The 19,238-nt window shown below is 40.7% G+C and overlaps 1 protein-coding gene across 2 annotated transcripts in view; it reads left to right on the top strand.

Annotated features, from left to right (window-relative positions):
• Nucleotides 1-19,238, top strand: part of LOC138746211 (host cell factor 1-like) — a 57,958-nt gene that overhangs the window by 21,215 nt on the left and 17,505 nt on the right. Inside the window, exons 9-17 of one of the 2 annotated variants that reach the window (XM_069904247.1) lie at nucleotides 276-463; nucleotides 3,661-3,885; nucleotides 4,599-4,664; nucleotides 5,663-5,767; nucleotides 8,686-8,905; nucleotides 13,366-13,502; nucleotides 13,913-14,054; nucleotides 15,471-15,691; nucleotides 17,847-18,090. In XM_069904247.1, the coding sequence (XP_069760348.1) occupies nucleotides 276-463; nucleotides 3,661-3,885; nucleotides 4,599-4,664; nucleotides 5,663-5,767; nucleotides 8,686-8,905; nucleotides 13,366-13,502; nucleotides 13,913-14,054; nucleotides 15,471-15,691; nucleotides 17,847-18,090 (1,548 nt within the window). The remainder of the gene's footprint in view (nucleotides 1-275; nucleotides 464-3,660; nucleotides 3,886-4,598; nucleotides 4,665-5,662; nucleotides 5,768-8,685; nucleotides 8,906-13,365; nucleotides 13,503-13,912; nucleotides 14,055-15,470; nucleotides 15,692-17,846; nucleotides 18,091-19,238) is intronic. The other variant, XM_069904248.1, reaches the window with a different exon arrangement.

The raw sequence follows: 19,238 nt of genomic DNA, 5'->3' as shown, positions 1-19,238 counted from the left end.
TTCCCTAGGGGCTCCGGTTTCCTCCAATCATTCAAAAATGTACCGTCAATTGGGTGTAATTGGGCAGCATGGGCTCGTGGGCCAAAAAGGCCTGTTACCATGCTGTATGTCTAAATTTTTTAAAAATTAAATTTTAATTCAAAAATTTGAAGCTGTATAAAGAGTTTGGGTTTCTGTAACATTTCTACACCAGAATGTTTATAAAGGCTTGTGTTTGCTCTTGAACCATTCCAAATTAATCAACATACATACTTTCTGTTTTGTGTTGTGTAAAGGTGGATTGACTGCAGTGCAGGTCCCTGCCACCCAGGCATCTGGTCTGTCTTCAGCAACCACTCATCTGGTTACAGTCTCCCAACAAGCTGTGCAGACAGTTAAAGCTGCAGTTTCTTCCTTGCCTACTGGAGTCCGCCTAGTTGTTCCAGCTCAGAGCACCACCAGTGCTGTTCCCTCTGTAGTAAATGTGAGTCCTTTTTTGTATTCCATTTACTTCGTGTCTCTTGAGCAGGATGATCCACAAATGAAATATTTGTGAAAACACAACACTGGAGAAACTCTGCAGATCAAACAGTGGACTTTATGTAGCAAAGATAAAGAGACATAAGCAGCATTTCGGGCTTGAGCCCCTCATCTTTATCTTTGCTACATAAAGCACACTGTTTGACCAGCTGAGTTTCTCCAGCGTTGTGTTTTTACTTCAACCACAGTATCTGCAGACTTTCATGTTTTACTAATGAAATATGTGTTGATATAGTGACCTGCTTTTTAATTTTTGGATTTTGTTGGAAAGGACAAAATAATTATCATCCATCTCTAATTACCTTTGAGAAGGTGATGGTGAGCTTCAACTGCTGCAGTCCCTCTGCTGAGGTGATAATAGGTAGGAATGATGGAGTGTGACTTGGGGGCATGGTATTTTCATGTGCCTGCTATTTTTGTCTTTGGTGGTAGGACTAGCCATGGCAAGTAATATTGATACAAGTACAGGTAGATTGTACATATTCCAGCCATGGTGCACAAATGATGAATGGATTAAATGTTTGACTTGATAATTATGTTATTGCAGCAGTAAACTAGAATGGAGATATGAATTTACATGATGAGACAAATTAGATCTCCAGGAAATGTTCATTATCCTCTATAGTTGTACCAATAACCCGGTCGAATCCGGTCGTGGGCATGGTTAGTGTAGCAGTTGGCATGACGCTATTACAGCGTCAGCGACCTGGATTCGTGGGCTTCCTCCGGGTGCTCCAGTTTCAACCCACCCTCCAAAATGTACGGGGTTGTAGGTTAATTTGAGCGGCGTGGGTTTAAATAGCCGGACTCTGCTTCTACTGCATTGTAATTTTTTTTAAAAATGATTACCAAGTTACTGAATCAAAGAATGATTTCTGATATAACACAACATATCTGTGCTTTTAAGAAGATAAAAGGAGGAAAAATTTATTTTTGTAACAGGAATGCAAAGTATAGGAACATTATATTCATTTTCTAGCATTAGTCTATTAAGAAAGAACCAAAATTTAGAAAGTGTGTAGAACACAGGTGCTAATGTGTTCCGCATTCAATGCTGTAGGTTAGAGAAGTAATGACTAATGAAAAGATGTGCAATAGCACTGTTTCAGTGTTCATTGGGTCTGGATCAAAGTATCTACACTTCATTGCTACACCACCTCATCATTTCACTTAAATTTAGAGATGCAGCATGGCAACAGGTCTTTTTGGCCAAGGAGTCTACGCTGCTTAATTACATCCATGGAACCAATTAACTTTGGAACATGGGAGAAAACTTGTGCGGTTCAAGATTCAAGAGATTCAATTTACTATCATAGTAATAAAACTGTCATATGACATGAAATTTCTTTTTGCCTGCTGCAAGGCAGACAGTGCTCACCGGCAGGAATTGCCTAAGCCCCTCTTACAGTTTTAGACTTACAGACCTATGGGTCCCTCCACTCGAGTCACCAGAAGCCCGCCACATCCACAGGTCCCTCAGCTGCAGAGCCCCCCTCAGTTGGTCCGCTGCCATGGACAATGTCCCCATGGGACGTCTCCTCCACTTCTTCCTTTCAGATGGAGTATGATCTTCCCATCCTCTGGTGGCCCCTTGCGTCTACTGCCAATTAATAGGTACTGCCATCTCGAGCGCAGACCTGCAATTGTGGGATTTCAACTAAAACCAACCTTCTCTCCCTCAACGGGCTGTTCAAATTCCGTGCAGAGCTGACGGCTGTCAACTGGGTGGCTGGACACCACGGGAGCGCTGCATCTCCACTCCCTCGCTCTCTGGGGGGGTCTGCACCAGTGGCAGCACTGCCACAACCGCGCTACAGTGGCTCCAGCAGCGCTGACATCTTTGCAGAGTGACCATACAATAACCTTGCCGACAGCGCCATATTTGAACTCAGACTGCGGACGCTGCAATAGTGTTGCATTAACTGCACATTATCCCCATGAGAGATTTTCTATGTTAGAATTTCCCCATTGCAGTCCTGCTTTGGTCACCCTTTCTACAGCATGTAATGAACTAAAATTTAAATGGGAATGCCGAGAATATTTTCCTTCACACCTTGCCTTGCAGAACCAAGCTATACGGAATGTAATACTTAAAGTGATTCCTGAAAACATCAGTGGAAAAATACAAATCATCTGAAAGAGAGAAAAAGCCCATTACAGATCTTTGGAGAAAGAGTTGAGTGACAAAAGAGCCAACACTGGTTAATTGATTGAGCAGACTCCCTGTGTCCTGTTGTATGATAACCGCATACAGGGAAACACCTTTTCTGGACAGGGATCCATAGTCTTCTGATCAAGCTGTTGCTTGTAATGGAAGCCCATCCTGAGTGTCATAAGAGAGACAGCAGATGCTGGAAAACTGGACAAATGCAAAATGCTGGAGGAACTTAGTGGGTCAGGCAGCGACCACAGAAAGCAATCGATAGTCAACGTTTGGGGATGAAAACTATTCTTCAGGATACCTGATGAAGGACCTTTGGCCCAAAATGTTGACTATCCAGCATTTTGTGTGTTTATTCAATCTGAGTTTTGCTATTTTCCTCACTGGCAGGGAAAGATTGTGGTTTCATACTGAAATACTTTTCAAGTATTGTATTTCTTGTCACCTAACGTTTAAAAAGGCAAAAAAGAATAAGCAAAATTATTTTCTTAAGTTTTAATAACTACAAGAAAATGTAGCCATTATGCTTTCCAGATACATTTTTATAATTTTGATTTAGACCAGTCATTCTCAGGTGGGGGCCATAATTCCCCCCCCCCCCCACCCCGAGGGCCACAGCACATTTAAGGGGGGGGACACAGATTGACATCCTAAATATTTTTATTTATTCGGTAGAACAGAATTATGGAATAAACCAACTAAACATGACTGCTTCATAGGGAACAGGGCCCAAAAGCTTTGAGCAGAGTCCTAAATATGGCATAGACAAAAATAAAAGGTTGTGAATGGCTCATAGAAAATGTGCAGGAGTTCCTATTTCTTTGAAATGGAGAACAATGTAAATTCCTCTATTATATTTTTAAAAAAAGCAAGGTTGGGATATTTATTTGTGAATCTACTGCAGTAAATTTGGTGAGAAAGCAACTCTTCAGAATGCATATATTGCAATAGGTGCGTGAAACTATTTTTATACTTTGCAGGTAAATACACCAGCCACAACAATGCTGAAGACTGCGGCGGCACAAGTGGCGACATCTTCTGGTTCTCTAAGTTCTGCCTCATCTCGTCCTATCATAACTGTACATAAATCTGGGGCTCTTACGGTAGCTCAGCAAGCTCAAGTTGTCACCACCGTTGTGGGTGGTGTCACCAAAACCTTCACACTTGTCAAAAGCCCAATTCAAGTTGGCAGTGGAGGTTCCCTGGTAATTAGCAATTCCTATTACTCGAGGGCTTTGCATTTCAGACTTGGGCTAATGTTCTGCTAACACCTCAAGGTGTATTTTCAGTGGATGCAGGTTTATAGCTTACTGCATGGTTAAAGTTGAGTATCTCACCCTGAGGTCAGAAACTGTGTTCTTGGTTACTGGCTGCTTCAAATTTCTTTGTGGCATAAAGAATTATAGTAAAATCCTCATTGTTCGGAATTCAAGCAGCCAGCAGCCTCAAGCAACCCGCAAGAAAACCACGGAAAATAAATAGGTAAAAAATGCAAAAGTTTAAAATTGGCATCTCCTAGCGGAGATGATGTCCAATCTCACACAACCCCCGGCAAATTCACATCCGGCATCTACCAATCCCTATAGATGCTGGATACTGGAGGTTTTACTGTACTTCTAATTTTTATTCATCTGCCAACAATTGATGTGACAAGCTTTGAGAAGTGGGAGGAGAGAATGTTTATTTCCAGCAGCTGTTACCCCCATCCTCACCCAGCACATTTTGAGAATACTCTGAAGGCTTTGATGATGAGAGCTGAGGATGAAGCTTGGAGAAATTTTATTGATAAATCAGAGTTTTAATGGGTGTACATCTATATTATAGTGGCAAGAAGCAGGCCTTTTGTCCCAGCTTGTTTCTGCAGATCGTGCCTATCTGTACAAATCCCGCTTGTAAATCTCTGCCTTTCTCATTCAAGAGCTTGTCAAGATTACACTTAAATGCTGTTCCTGCCTCCACTACCTCCTCTGGCAGCTCATTCCAGGTATCAACTCCTTTTTGAACCTCTCAGATCCCCTTGAAACTTCCTCCCTCTCACTTTAAACCTGTGCCCTTCAGTGTTAGACACGTATCCTATGCCCACTAGTTTTGGTCGGCCACTGTAGCGTGCAGATGAGTGATAGAATCTGATGAGGATCCAGAGAGAATGAAAAGAGGAACTAATGCAGGATAAGAGTAAATTGGTGATTGATGGTTGGTGCAGACACTGGGCATAAGAGCCAATTTAAGTACAATCATCTCTGATGGCTTAGAGGTAAGGAGGGTGTGAGATGACAAGAAGTGAGAGAGGGGAAGGTGATCGGGAGAAAAGGAAGAGACAAAGTGCGATGAAAGGGATGGATGATAGAGAACAGTAAGAGTGAAAGATAATTCCTTCTCATGTCCTCTCCCCTTTATCTGCTCTCAGCGAGGAGTGTAACTGGGAACAAATTGTCTTTCTGACCTGATTGTAGGCTTAAAATAAACCTTCCATGATCAACTGTCTAAATATGCCATTGGGTGTTAGTTCTCAGGCTCCTGTACCTTCTTTCTGATTGCCCCCCGCAGTGTGAAGAGGCCATGGCCTGGGTGGAGAGAGTCCTTGAGGATAGAGGCTGTTTTCTTGAGATGTCCTTGATAGAGTAAAGACTGGTGTCTGTGATGTCGCTGCCCAAGTTCCAGCTCTCAGTAGAATTTTAATGTCCTGTGCATTGGTACCTCCGTAGCAGACAGTGATGCAACCAGTCAGAATGCTCTCCATGGTACACCTGTAGAAATTTGCAAGGATCTTTGTTTGGCCTCGCCTTGAAGGATACCTTTGAACCAAATGCCTTGTAGGATTCTGGTTCAAAGGTAACAATGTTCAACTTGCTGTTGATAACCTCAAAGAAATGGGCCTGGGGTGGTTGGGGAGAGGAGGTGTCTTCTCTGTAGATTTTCATAATAAACTTTTTAAAGTAGTAATTGCATTTGAGGGCATTGAATTGTTCTTTTTCTGTTTAGATTTCCAATTTAGGAAAAATGATGACTCTTGTTCAGACGGCTCCTGTGCAAAGTGGTGCAATCACTGGCCAAGCCACAGCTGGGTCCTTAGCCCAGTTCATTCAGGTCAGTAATCATTGTCAAGAAATTATCAGATTTTAGAAAGGGAAATGGCACAATTAAAATAACACTTCAAAGAATATCAGTAGGCTTCACTATATTAGTCCAAGGTACCACATGCAATAATATCCAGATAAAAACACAATGCTGGAGAAACTCAGCAGGTCAAACAGTGTACTTTATATAGCAAAGATAAAGATACCAACATTTCGGCTTGAGCCTTTCATCAAGGTATGAACAAAATGTGGGTAGGCGGCCAAACACAATTTGGGGGAGAAGCAGGGGGAAGCACAGGCCCATAAGCAGAAGGATTTAGGTAGTTAAGGGAGGGAGGGCACACCAACAAACAAGGGGAGAGGGGATGGCTCTGAAAGGAGAGGGAAGGGGGTGGAGAGCTGAAGGAAAGATGACAGAGGGCTTGGGAAGAGAGAGAGAATGGGAAGTAGGCTAGCTGAAACCATCCAGGCTTGTGTTTGTACATCGTGGGTCTATTATCAAAATGTAATGAGGGTGTTCCCTTCAGTATAAAACTGTCACAGTTCATAGTCACATTTTTGTTTCATTGTGCATCCTTGTAAATTGATGTCAACATTTCCCATTTAATTTTCAACCCATCAACAATTGTGTTATTGTTGTGGACTCTGAGTGCTATATGGGCTCTAGCTTATTTCTGCACAGTTTAAGCCCATTTTGATTTTTCAGCGTGAAATTCAGGGACATTGCGGGACATTCTTCATAGCTTGTCGCTTTGCTCTATCTTAACTACTTCACTATTCGTCATTGCAATGTTTCATAGAACATTACAATGTAGTATAGGCCCTTCAGTCCATGATGTGTCGACCTGTCTGAACCTACCTCACACCTTTAACCCTCTTTCTTTCATCCAAGTACCTGTCTAAGAGTCTTTTAAATGTTCCTATTCTACCAACCTCCACCACCACCCTTGGCAACACATTCCAGGCACCTACTACTCTAATAAAAAAAGAACCTTACTCTTGACTTCTCCCTTAAACTTTTCTCCCCTCACCTTGTGTCCTCTGTTTTTGCTATTATCCTATAGATCTCCATTAAGTCACCTCTCATCCTTCTTCACTCCAAAGATAAAAGCTTTCCTCCATTTAAGAAATTAAAGGATTTTTTCAAACTGTAATTCAATGATTTTATTGAAATCCAATTGAATTTCATCTAAAAATAATTACTTAAATGTAATGGGACCAGTTTGTCCATGTTTGACTCACATTTGTAAATTGTAAGTGCATGTGCTACTTCGGATTACCAGTGACATCAAACTGTATATATTGCAAGTTTAGGCAACGTCTAAAAAGAATTCAAGCCCCTGGCACCGTAATGGAAAGAGGGGACCTGCTTTGTTGCAGAGTTTGAGACATTGATCTTGCATGAAGGTTCTCAGTTATGTATCTCCATTCCCCTAATGCTGACAATGGTTTTGACTGTCTTCTGTGTATGTGGCCTAATCTTGTGATCACTTGTTCAACCTCCACACATTAACTCCAACCACATCTCCAATGCTGCCATCCCAAAGTCCCACCACTAATCCTTGCTGCTTCCCTGTTGCTATTTCATCTCTCAGTGTTAATATCCCAATGACAACTGCTGAACTGCAGTCTCTATCTTCAAGTTTCATTCTTTAAATCTTACCTCAGCATTTCCTCTCTCCCTCTGTTATCTAATCCATTGCCTGCTTCACATCTTTCTGTCCATTGGTACTGTCAGGGCTTTCTGAGGGAAGACACTTTGTGAAAGAGTGAGTCTGCAAGTCCAGTTGCACGCAATCTCTTGGGCAACATGCAATGAAATACTATTGTGCCTGGAGGGAGCTTGCATAAAACAGACATTGTTTCCCAAACAGCATTGATCCCGTCTTCTGGTTCAGGAAAATTCTCAGCTTTGTTTTTTTTGTGTGACTAGTTTCTGATTAATTGGAGACACACCAGACTCCAGGCACTATTGCCTAGTGCAGCCATTCTCAACTTATTTTGGCTATGGCCCCCTTGGGACTCTGCTCAAAGTTTATGGGCCCCTTCCCTGTCAAGCAGTCATTGAGTTGGTTTCTTCCATACTTTTTCTTGCTGTCTGAATTTTTTTTTAAATTATGATTTCAGTCCCTAGGCCCCTCCCTTTAAATATGCTATGGCTTAGGTGGGGGGGGGGAACAGTGCATCCCCTATTGATAATGGCTGGTCTAGAGCAGATTTATTAGTGATTCCACCTTTCATTTCTCCCCGTGTTTTTTAAATATGCAATTTGCCAACCTGATTTTCCTCTAGTTATGTAGATCGTAATTTGATTTCTCCCTATCCTAGATTGTATACAACACTGATGACATGGGTGAATTGCTCTACAGACTGCTTAGCTCATCTTTAATAGGATTTCCTCATGTTAGATAATCAACATTTTAGGTTCTTATTGCTCTGTATTTCCTTACCATCTGTATCCTTTTTAATCTTTCCCAAATGTTTTTCCTTTTTTTGTTTGTATTTGGCTTTTTGCATTCTTGGTGATCCTTCCACCCCCCCCCCCCTATATTACTAGTTAATGGCCTGTTCTTTAAGGGCGGCATGGTTAGCACAATGCTGTTACAGCGACTAGGACCTGGGTTCGAATCCCACGCTATCTGCAAGGAGTTTGTACATTCTCCCCTTGTCTGTGTGGGTTTTCCCTGAGGACTCCGGTTTCTACCCACCTTTCAAAGTGTACTAGGGGTGTAGGTTAATTGGGTGTAAATTGGTGGCACAGGCCTGTGGGTTGAAAGGGCCTATAACTGTCCTTTAATTTAAATGTTTAATTTTTTATTGCAGTAGCCATGCCATGCATGAGGCATTTTTAGTATTAGAAACGTGTTGATTTTGTGATATCCATTCGAGACTTCTGTTTAAATGTCACTGTTTCTAACAAATCTGAAGGCAAAGGGCCCCTTTCCTCCAGGGACAATAGTGAGGCTTGTAACAGCAGCGGATGGTAAACCAACAACGATCATCACAACCTCACAAGCTGGTGGAATAGGCACGAAGCAAACCATCCTGGGTCTTGGCAGCGTCTCGCCAACCGGCAGCAAAACCGGAGCAACTACCATCATAAAAACCATCCCTGTTTCAGCACTGATGGCTCAGCCCAATGTTACAGGTATCAGATTTCAGATTTATTGTCAGAGTAAAGACATGACATCACATACAACCCTGAGATTCTTTTTCCTGCAGGCCAGGCAGAATGACCACACAAAAAAACTACACAGTGTACACATTTAAACAAAGAAAGAAATGAAGACAAACTGCAATACAGAGAGAATTTTAAAAAGTAAGGTGCAAAAATAAGAGTCCTGATTGAGTTTGTTATTGACGAGTCTTATGATGGAGGGGTAGCAGGTGTTCCTGAACCTGGTGCTGTGAGGTTTGTGGCACCGAGACCTCTTCACTGATGATAGCAGTGAAAACAGAGCGTGTTCTGGGTGGTGTGGATCCTTGATGATTGCTGCTGCTCTCCGATGCCAACATTCCCTGAGGATGTTCTCGATGGTGGGGAGAGTTTTGCCTGTGATGTCCTGGGCTGTGTCCACTATCTTTTGGAGGGTTTTGTGCTCAGGAGTATTGGAGTCCCCCTACCAGACCATGATGCAATTGGTCAGCACACTTTCCACCAAACATCTGTAGAAATTTGCCAGGGTTTCTGATGTCATACCAAACCTCTGCAATCTCCTGAGGAAGTAGAGGTGCTGACGTGCAGTATTGGTAATCAAAGGTCATAGAAAACTTTTGAGGCAGGAGGAGGCTGTTTGGACCATGTTTGCTTTTATCAAAAAACTACCTTTTCTATTCCAACCTTTCAAGCAAGAATAGATAAGACAGCCCAGCAGATCAGAACTATTGAAGTATATATTTCTACTCTACTGCACTTTAAGGCAGTGTTCAAGTTTATTATCATCTGACTGTACATGCACAACCAGATGAAACAGTGTTTCTCTGGACCACAGTGCACCCTCAGACAAACATAATACACAGCACATAATAATTACATTTAAAAATATATAAAATAGATGTATAAAATATTTTGGGATAACTTGCTCATTGTATTTATAAGAGACCCCAAGTTACAGAACACCATTCAAAAATCTCACAGCCTGCAGGAGGAAGCTATTTCCTGGCCTAGAAGTCTGAATTTTGATTCTCCTGCACCTCCTTCTCAATGGCAGAAGGTCAAGGATGCTGTGTGATGGATGGAAGGAATTCTCAAAAGATCATTTTGAGGCCTATTTTAGCAACACTCCTGGAGAATGTCATGAATAGAGGAAAGGGAGTCCTCTGTGACCATGGTTTCAAATCCTTCACCAATCCCTGATAGAAGAGCTTTCCTCATCTGTAATCCTTCGAACAATTGTTACATTTGCATCCCTTATATCTTGCTGCTAAGGGAAAAATGTTCTTCATATTTTCCTACACATCTCGTAACTTTATACCTCAATTAAGTTGCTTTTCTTGTCCAAGCAAAGCAATCCTAGCTCATCCAGTATTTTCTCATTGATAAAAATGACTATTCCTGGCAACATTCTTGTACATTCCTTTATCTTCCACAACACCATCTCATCTCTGCTGTGTTACTATGGTCCGAACGGCGTCTGAAACTCCAACGATGCCCTAACCATTGAATCCCTGCTGTACTTTGGCTAAAAACAGAAAACACTCATATTCTGTACCTCTTTAAACATATTGATATCCTACTTTAAGGATTTGTAGATATGCACTCCAAACCATCCTATTTAATGAAAATTCTCTGCCTTGTTTCACTGCCCCAGTATATTTCTCACTTCTCTGAAATAACTTTAAAAGAACTGGATAGCCAATATTTTAGGGAATAGCACAGGTACATCTCCACAAGGTGGGGGGGGGGGGGGGGTGAATATAGGAGAACAACCAAAATTATGAGTAGTTTGAAAGTGTGATAATGTTGAAGTTAAGGGTTATGACAAATGTCAATATAATAATGAGTTAGAATTGAGCTGAAGTGAACCAAATAACATGGAAAGAAAATTTGGGGACAATGAATACATGAATATACTGGTAGATCCTAGTAAAAAAAATTCTAAAGGACTTTACAGTCATGCCATCTATAAAACCTTTTAGGAACAGCGAGAGCAATGAAGATTTAAAGTGAAGTTTCACTGGCAGAGCCAGGGGCATTGTTGAGTTCTTCACATCAGGGTTTACTGAGGAAGTGGATATTAGTAAAGTGACTATATAAATGGTTGCCAGGAAGCTGCCATTAGGTAAGAGCTAGTAAAGAGTAGGCCAAGAACCGTTGATTATATTAAAGTGGATATGACACTAACATCAAATGGGATGTGGCCTGGGTTGATAAGAAAAGCAAAGAATGAATATGTGGGAAGTGCTGGCCATAATCTTCCTTCAAAAATACATGGGTAGTGAAAAGCCAGAGGTGTAGCTATATTAATCAATAAAAATGTACCAATCAAAATAGAGGTGGAAATAATAGATCCAGCAGGGAGATCTTTCTTTGGCTTGGCTTCGCGGACAAAGATTTATGGAGGGGTAATGACCACGTCAGCTGCAGGCTCGTTTGTGGCTGACAAGTCCGATGCGGGACAGGCAGACACGGTTGCAGCGGTTGCAAGGGAAAATTGGTTGGTTGGGGTTGGGTGTTGGGTTTTTCCTCCTTTGCCTTTTGTCAGTGAGGTGGTCTTCTTCAAAGGAGGTTGCTGCCCGCCGAACTGTGAGGCGCCAAGATGCACGGTTTGAGGCGAGATCAGCCCACTGGTGGTGGTCAATGTCGCAGGCACCAAGAGATTTCTTTAGGCAGTCTTTGTACCTCTTCTTTGGTGCACCTCTGTCACGGTGGCCAGTGGAGAGCTCGCCATATGACACGATCTTGGGAAGGCGATGGTCCTCCATTCTGGAGACGTGACCTACCCTGAGCAGTTGGATCTTCAGCAGCATGGATTCGATGCTGTCGGCCTCTGCCATCTCGAGTACTTCGATGTTAGGGATGAAGTCGCTCCAATGAATCTATACAAATTAAATTATCAGCCATTAATGAAGAAACTACAAGATGACTTAGAACACTGGAAAGATTTACCACTAACACTGATAGGAAGGCTAAATTGAATTAAAATGAATGTCTTCCCAAGGATACAATACCTATTTCAATCGTTACCAATTCCCTTAACAGAGAAATTCTTCAATGAGCTAAAGAAAATAATAAGGAAATTCTTATGGAAAGGGGGGGGAAACCGAGGATAGCGCTAGATAAATTAACAGAATTATACAAACAAGGTGGTTTGCAGCTACCAAACTTTAAGAATTATTATAGAGCAGCACAATTAAGATATCTCAGATTTTTATCAAACAAGGGGAAAAACCAGATTGGACCAGGATAGAGCTAGATAAAATAGGGGAGAAGATATCAGAACATATACTTTATGAATGGGATGAAAAACTGGTGCAATATAGAAGTTTACCAGTACTGCACCATCTGCTCAACATTTGGAGGAAATTCATGTAGAAAGGAAAAATACAAATTACCAACTACCAAAATTATTATTGACACAAAATCAACTAATCCCTTTCACAATAGATAACCTTTCCTTTAGAGAATGGGAGAGAAGAGGGATTAAAAGAATAGAAAATTGTTTTTTTGGGAAATAATTTATTATCATTTGAACAAATGAAGTACAAATTTGGGAACCGTACATGGAACACAACAGAGAGGGCTTGCCTCGGACCTCCACCCCCCTAAAATGATAGAATGAGAAGAAGACGAAATGAACTGACCCAGAGTGTAACAGTAGATGACACAATTTTCTTGTTTATTTTTCATTGTGTGATGACATTGTTTAATGGGTTTATTGTATTGTATATGTTGAACGTTTAATGGGTTTGGAGGGGCGTAGGAAGGAAGGAGGGAAGGGAGGGGGGAAAAAGGGGGAGAAAATGACACCGTATATTCAAGAGGGAAATGTTTGTGTGTATTTTGATTAATGTGGTTCATAGTGTGAAAAAAAAATTTTAAATACATGGGTAGTGCTGAAGGACATGTCACTCTTGTTCAAAAAAGGTTAAAGTTGCCAATGTAGCATTTGTGACAGGAGTCTGAGTGGAAAATCAATAACCTCTTTGATACATAGACAAATGAAGGAGAGGTGGCACACATTAGTGGAGCTCAAATAAATTGAGTTAGACTTAGATTAAATAACATAGATGGTGAATGAAGGCACATAAAGATGATCTGTTAGTGAAGTCAAAGAGCATCCAATTTCTTCTTAAAATGAGTTATATTAAAAGTAAACTGTGCATATTTATTGTTAATATCCCTGCTAAAACTTGAAGCCTTGGTAGTTGTGAAATTGCAAAACTAATTCCTTCCCCAGGACTGATTTCTGTTTAGTTACAGAGAGAAGGAAGAATGTCTTTCTGCTCTAATTTTTTATCTAAAAAATCAGCGTAAAAGGAATAAAAAGATGGCCAGTGATCTAAAGTAAAGAATTCTGTGTTTACAAAATATTAAATACTTCAGGTAATAAAGTGTCTTGTGTAATTTACAAATCATAAACAGTGATGTATATGTTTTTTTTCTAGGTGTGAATGCTTCTCCTGGTATGAAATCTCCAATTACACTCATTACAACAAAAGTAGTGACCTCAGGAACAGGAACACCGGCAAAGATCATAACGGCCGTGCCAAAATTTACCGCCGGCCAGCCTGGAGTAACACAGGTAGTACCTATTTGGTTCAGTTTTTTAATATAACCGTCTCAATCTTTCTCGCTATAAATATCTCTTTGCCTTTGTTTCTTCTTGACTCCATAGTCTGAAAACACTACGTGGTGCATTCAAAGCTGTGTTAGTTACCTTCTGTATCCTGAAGCTCAGGAGAAAATAATTTGATTCCAATTCTGGGTCCTCTTTGTGTTGGCCACTGGTGATGCTTGCTCAGATGGTCATTCATACAATCCGCTTAATTCTTTGACTTTTAATTGAATCTTGGATCCAAAAACACTTGTGAGAGAACCTGCATTGGGCAGTAGCAGTTTGAAGGGATAGCTCCTTTTGATGGAACATGGCCTGGCTTGTAATATTTGCATCTTCTAAATGAATGCATTTTTTTTTTAAATATGATTTTCTAGGTTGTTCTGAAAACACCTGGTACCATTCTACGAACTGTTGGTGGAAATCCAGTAACAGTAAGTGGAGTTAGACTAGTTACACCTGTCACTGTGTCTTCAACCAAGCCTACAGTCACAACATTACTAGTGAAAGGAACTACAGGTACATTTTTAAAAAATATAATTTGTTGAGTTCTTTTGCAATTGAGGTAGTAAAATGGATTTATTCATGGTAGGAATGTATTTTATTTTTGAATCTCTGTGACCTCCATTTGATTGCATGCAAGTGTAACAGATCCAAAGATGGATATGAGATTCTTTGCTTTAAGATTCTGATGAATCACTGTTCAAAATTTGGTCCTGATTGATGTTTCTGAAATGATGATTGCTGTCAGGTGTCGGCTAGGAGGTAATACATGCCCATTCATAACTGGTTGTATTGTAGTAATACTCCAAGCATTCCTTTTCAACTTTCATCTTCAGGCTCTTATCTCAGACAATTGACATTTGTAATAATTTTTTTTAAAATTTACATTTAGACTTATACACGGTAATAGGCCGTTTTGGCCCACGAGTCCATACCCCCCAATTTACACCCCATTAACCTATAGTGGGAGGAAACAGGAGCCCCCGGAGAAAACCCACGAAGACACGGGGAGAACGAACAAACTCCTTACAAATAGCACTGGATTCAAACCCCCGTGCTGTAAAGGTGTGCTAACCGCTACGCCAACCATGCTACCTATTTTGTATTTTCTTTCTACCATCAGGTCTGAACAAGCAGGATGAGTCCAAATTGGGAAATTTTGTTGAATTTTTTTTTTACTTTGCTTTCTACATCATTTAATTATCAATGGGGCTGGGCCACCGTGGGGAGGTCGTTAGGGTGACTGGTCCTGAGAAAGCTACTGTTTGAATCAGCCAAGAGGTCCTCCATTTTTCTGCTCCAACCCCACCCATCTCAAAATAACTGGCCACCTCGACACGCTGGAAACCTCCGATTTGGGCCTGCATCAAACCTGAAGAACATTGTTAGCGCTATGCAGTTACAGTGCTACCAACCAGGTTTTAAATCTGCTGCGATTTGTAAGGAGTTTGTTCGTTCTCCCCATGTCTGCATGGATTTCCTCCGGTTTCCTCCCAACCTTCAAAAACATATGGGGTTTGTAGGTTAATTGGGTGTAATTGAGTGGCATGGGTTCATGGGTAGGAAGGACCAGTTACCATGCTGTATGTCTAAGTTTAAATTTTCCCCTGAAGCTTCACGGAGTGTTGTACTGAACACTCAACAGCATTTGTAACCTTCCAGAATGCAAATATTATTTTGAAAATTTACTCATAATGTAACATCAGTGGACCAAAAATTAAATGCATTTTATTTGCAGCCTGAATCTTTATTTTAAGCAAAGTTTGTAACCTTGTTTTAAAGATGTTTTCAAATAAAATGTAAACATTGTGAAGGAGATCCCTCTATTGTTTGTGTGTGAATTTCAACAACTGAATTTCTGATGTGTCAAAAAATCTAAGAAGTGTATCACTATAGATTGTGTGCTGCTCTTGATAGTTTATTGCTTTGCAGGTGTTACTTCCTTAGGTACTGTGACTGCTACAGTGTCTACTGCCCACTCTGCCATAACAAGTCCTGCGTCAAGTTTCACAACACCGGCCGCTGCTCTGACCAGAGTAACAACACTGGCTAGCCAAGGGATTAATACAGCAATTGATCCTTTGCCTGTGGCACCAGCAACATTAATGGCTACAACAGGAATTGTCTCAAGTCCTTCTGTAGTTAACACTGAGGTATTTGATTGGCTGTTTGTTTTGAATATTTGTAGTTTACGGTTTAATCAAGATCTTGGTCCATCACACTATCTCTCCTTCCCGATTTCTTCCATCTACTACCCACACACCACATACTGATGCCTCTGCCCTTATGACCTAATGGTTCATTGTCATTTTCTTATCTATTTCCAGCACTGGTAGAATTTGTGTTATCGCTTCTAACCTTCCAGCAACTGTCTTTGCCTTCTCAACTCCATTTCCCTTTTCTCCTTGTCTTCTTCCATCTACTGTTCTCCTACCTTTACCTCCCTACTTCATCTCTCCTGCTCCCCCATCTGCCTCCAACTTTCCTCACCAACCAGCCCCTGTTACACACTGCACCCTCTCCTCTTTGTACTGGCTGTCTTCCCTCTCTGCTCTGTCTTTCACCCTTTTCCTCTCCTCTTCATGCTGGCTCTCTTTCCTCTCTGCTCTGTCCTGATACCTCCTCCCCCTCTCCTCTTTGTACTAGTTGCCGTCCCTCTCTGCTCTGTCCTCAAGTCAAGTTTATTGTCAGCTGATTGTACAAGTACAACCCGATGCAACAATGTTCTCTGGTCCTCAGTGTGAAACACGCAGGCATACAACAGGACATTACACATGCACCAACAAACAATACTTATGCAGGACAAGTATTTCATCTATACAAATTTTTTTTTTTTTTTTTGCACTACCAATAATTGGTAATTCTGCCTTGCCTGCAGAAAAGATGTCATGTATGTACTCTGACAATAAATCTGAAATCTAATATTGTTTCATGAATATGAGAGTCTCGGATGATCAGTGTTCTGTTACACCCCTTCCCCCCCCCCCTCCTCTTTATACTGGCTATCTTTCCCCTCTGTTCCATCCACTTAACCCCTACCCCTCTCCTCTTTATATTGTCTGTCTTCCCTCTCTGCTCTGATCCTGTTACAGGTTCTCCAAACAAAATGTTGACAATTCCTTCGCCTCCACAAGTGCTTCTCAACCCACTGAATTTTCTGTTTTGTTCCAGATTCCAGCACTGATGGTCTCTGTCTTCCTCTCTTCCATCTTCTGCTTCCTTTTCACCCTCTCCCTTCGCTCACCACCTCCAAACTACAACCACCACCATGTGTTTCATTCCTCTTACTAGCCTTGAGAAATACCTTCTCCCATTATCTCTTTTGCTGTCAGACTCAACGATACCCACCACGACTCTTCTGATTCACCTTTAAGATTTTCCTTAAAGTCCAGGTTGGCACACTTCTAATAGACTCCAGGTTTTTCTTTGTGAATTTGTTTTTTTTCTACCGGCACATTGGGCTGGCTACAACTTTCTTGGTTTATTAATAAAGATTCACGACTCAAAATGTTGACTTCCCATACTATCCATGGATTCGGTCTGACCTGTTGAGTCCCTCCAGCATTTCAGTGTTTGTTCATTGGTTTCCTGTTAGCCAGCATATTGATTCTAAATCCTTTGTTCTTTTGTTCCTTAACTCCATTTTAATGTCTAATACCCACAACCTTTAACCAATTTCCTCAGAAACAAAACCTTCTCTTCCATCTGTGCTTATTACCTCTATCTACTTTCGTCACATATGAGGTAGAATCTTGTTCTTATCTATTGCAAGTATTTGTTCGGGGGATGAGGAAGAAACTCACTTGCAAATTTCTATTCTTTTTATGTTTAAACAAAAACACTACCAGAAATATATCTGCAAAGCTCTGTCATGCTTGGTGTATAAAGTCTCCATGGGCTGTTTTATGATGTGGCATTAATGTTTGCAATTTTTTAATATGTTGTGCCTCAATGTTGCAAATACATTTCTGAAACTAAGCAGATAGATTAAGCAAAAACCACGTGTTTGAAATTAATCTCTCTATTTAAAAGAGAAATGTTTTTAATTAATGTTCATTAAATAGAATTGCTCATGTTATACCCCTGTGGATTAAATAAGGGTATAGTTTGTTTTACCTCTGCAGTTTCCATTCATCTGAAAATAATCTAAATAATGAATTTGAAGTTCAAAGATTTTAGTATTCCTCTAAGTTTTGAAGTTTTCTTTACACCTTATTTTGATTATTTTATAATATTCCTTGATATTTACACATTCATTGAAGTAATCATGTTAATATTTTATTGCTGTATGTATTTTGTGTTTGACAGCCCATGTTTGTGATATCAGAAGCAATTTCCCCTCGAGTAACAGGCTTGGTTACACACACCAGTGACATTCAGGTGCCGGCGGCTGTAGAACAACCAGCAGCTGCAGTAATTGTTGCTGAGAATAGCATCCAAACCACAGATCAACCAACAATTCAAGCTGCAGAAGAACCAGCCCATGAAACTACCGAGACAAACACCACGAATACAGCTACCTCTAGCACAGCCAACATATCTCTGAATCAAAGTGAGTAGACTAAACAAGAAGTCCAGTGTGTGGAATTAATCATTCTATTTAAAGAGCAATGGTTATCATTAATATTTTAATTAAAAAAAATATTTACACCAAAGTAGAAGTTGATTCTGGCTGTTTAAACACCTGCTGTCCAATTACACCCAAATTAACCTACAACCCTGTACATTTTGATGGGTGGGAGGAATCCAGAGCACCTGGGGAGCACCACGCATACACTGGGGGTGGATGGTGCAGACTCCTGACATAGAGCGCGAGATTAGAACCTAGGTTGCTGATGCTATAATAGTGTTGCGCTAACCATGCCACTCAATTTGAGAAGTAAATTTGCTAAAATTACCTGCTGAAACAAAGATGATAACCAGACAGTGAACTCTTGTTGTCTTCTTGGAGCCAGACTTAGGAACATAGGAAGTAGGAACAGGAGTAGGCCAAAAATGGCCCATCGAGCCTGCTCCGCCATTCAATATGATCATGGCTGATCTAATTTATGACCTAACTCCACCTACCTGCCTTCTCCCCATATCCCTAATTCCTCTATCATGTAAAAATTTATCTAACCGAATTTTAAATAGGTTTAATGAGGCAGCTTCAACCACTTCCCTGGTTAGAGAATTCCAAGTAGCCAAATGTATCAGGTACCAACCCACATGCCTTTGGGATATAGGGCACAGGATCAAAAAGAGAGCATGCAGCCATCACACAGCACAGGAGATAAGGACTGAATGCGAAGTACTGGAACTGTAGGGGCACCACCGTCAGTGTGCTAGTTAATGTGACTGTACCACCAATTGTTTTTAAAAATCTTTTCAATTGGAATTTTACTGGTATGGCGTAAAATTTCACCACATCCCATCCCAGACGGAGGCAGTGCACATCAGTCATGAGAGATGTCAGATGTGAATATTCACATCACTCAGCTGAAGGACACACAATACATTTGACCTAACAGTAAATTTACATTTATAGAGTGTTGTAAATGTTGAAACCTATACCAAGGATTTTCATGAAGTGTAATTCAAAAAAAATTAACCTAATAAAATATTATAACCAACTAAAACTCTTTTTATGAGGTTGGCTTTAGGGAAATTTGTAAATTCGAGGTACTTGAGTGGAAGAGGGGTTTTGGGTAAGCGGACTTT

The sequence above is a fragment of the Narcine bancroftii genome, chromosome 11, assembly GCF_036971445.1.
Source record: "Narcine bancroftii isolate sNarBan1 chromosome 11, sNarBan1.hap1, whole genome shotgun sequence".
NCBI classification, from domain to species: Eukaryota; Metazoa; Chordata; class Chondrichthyes; order Torpediniformes; family Narcinidae; genus Narcine; species Narcine bancroftii.
This window is presented reverse-complemented; position numbering and strand designations above follow the sequence as displayed.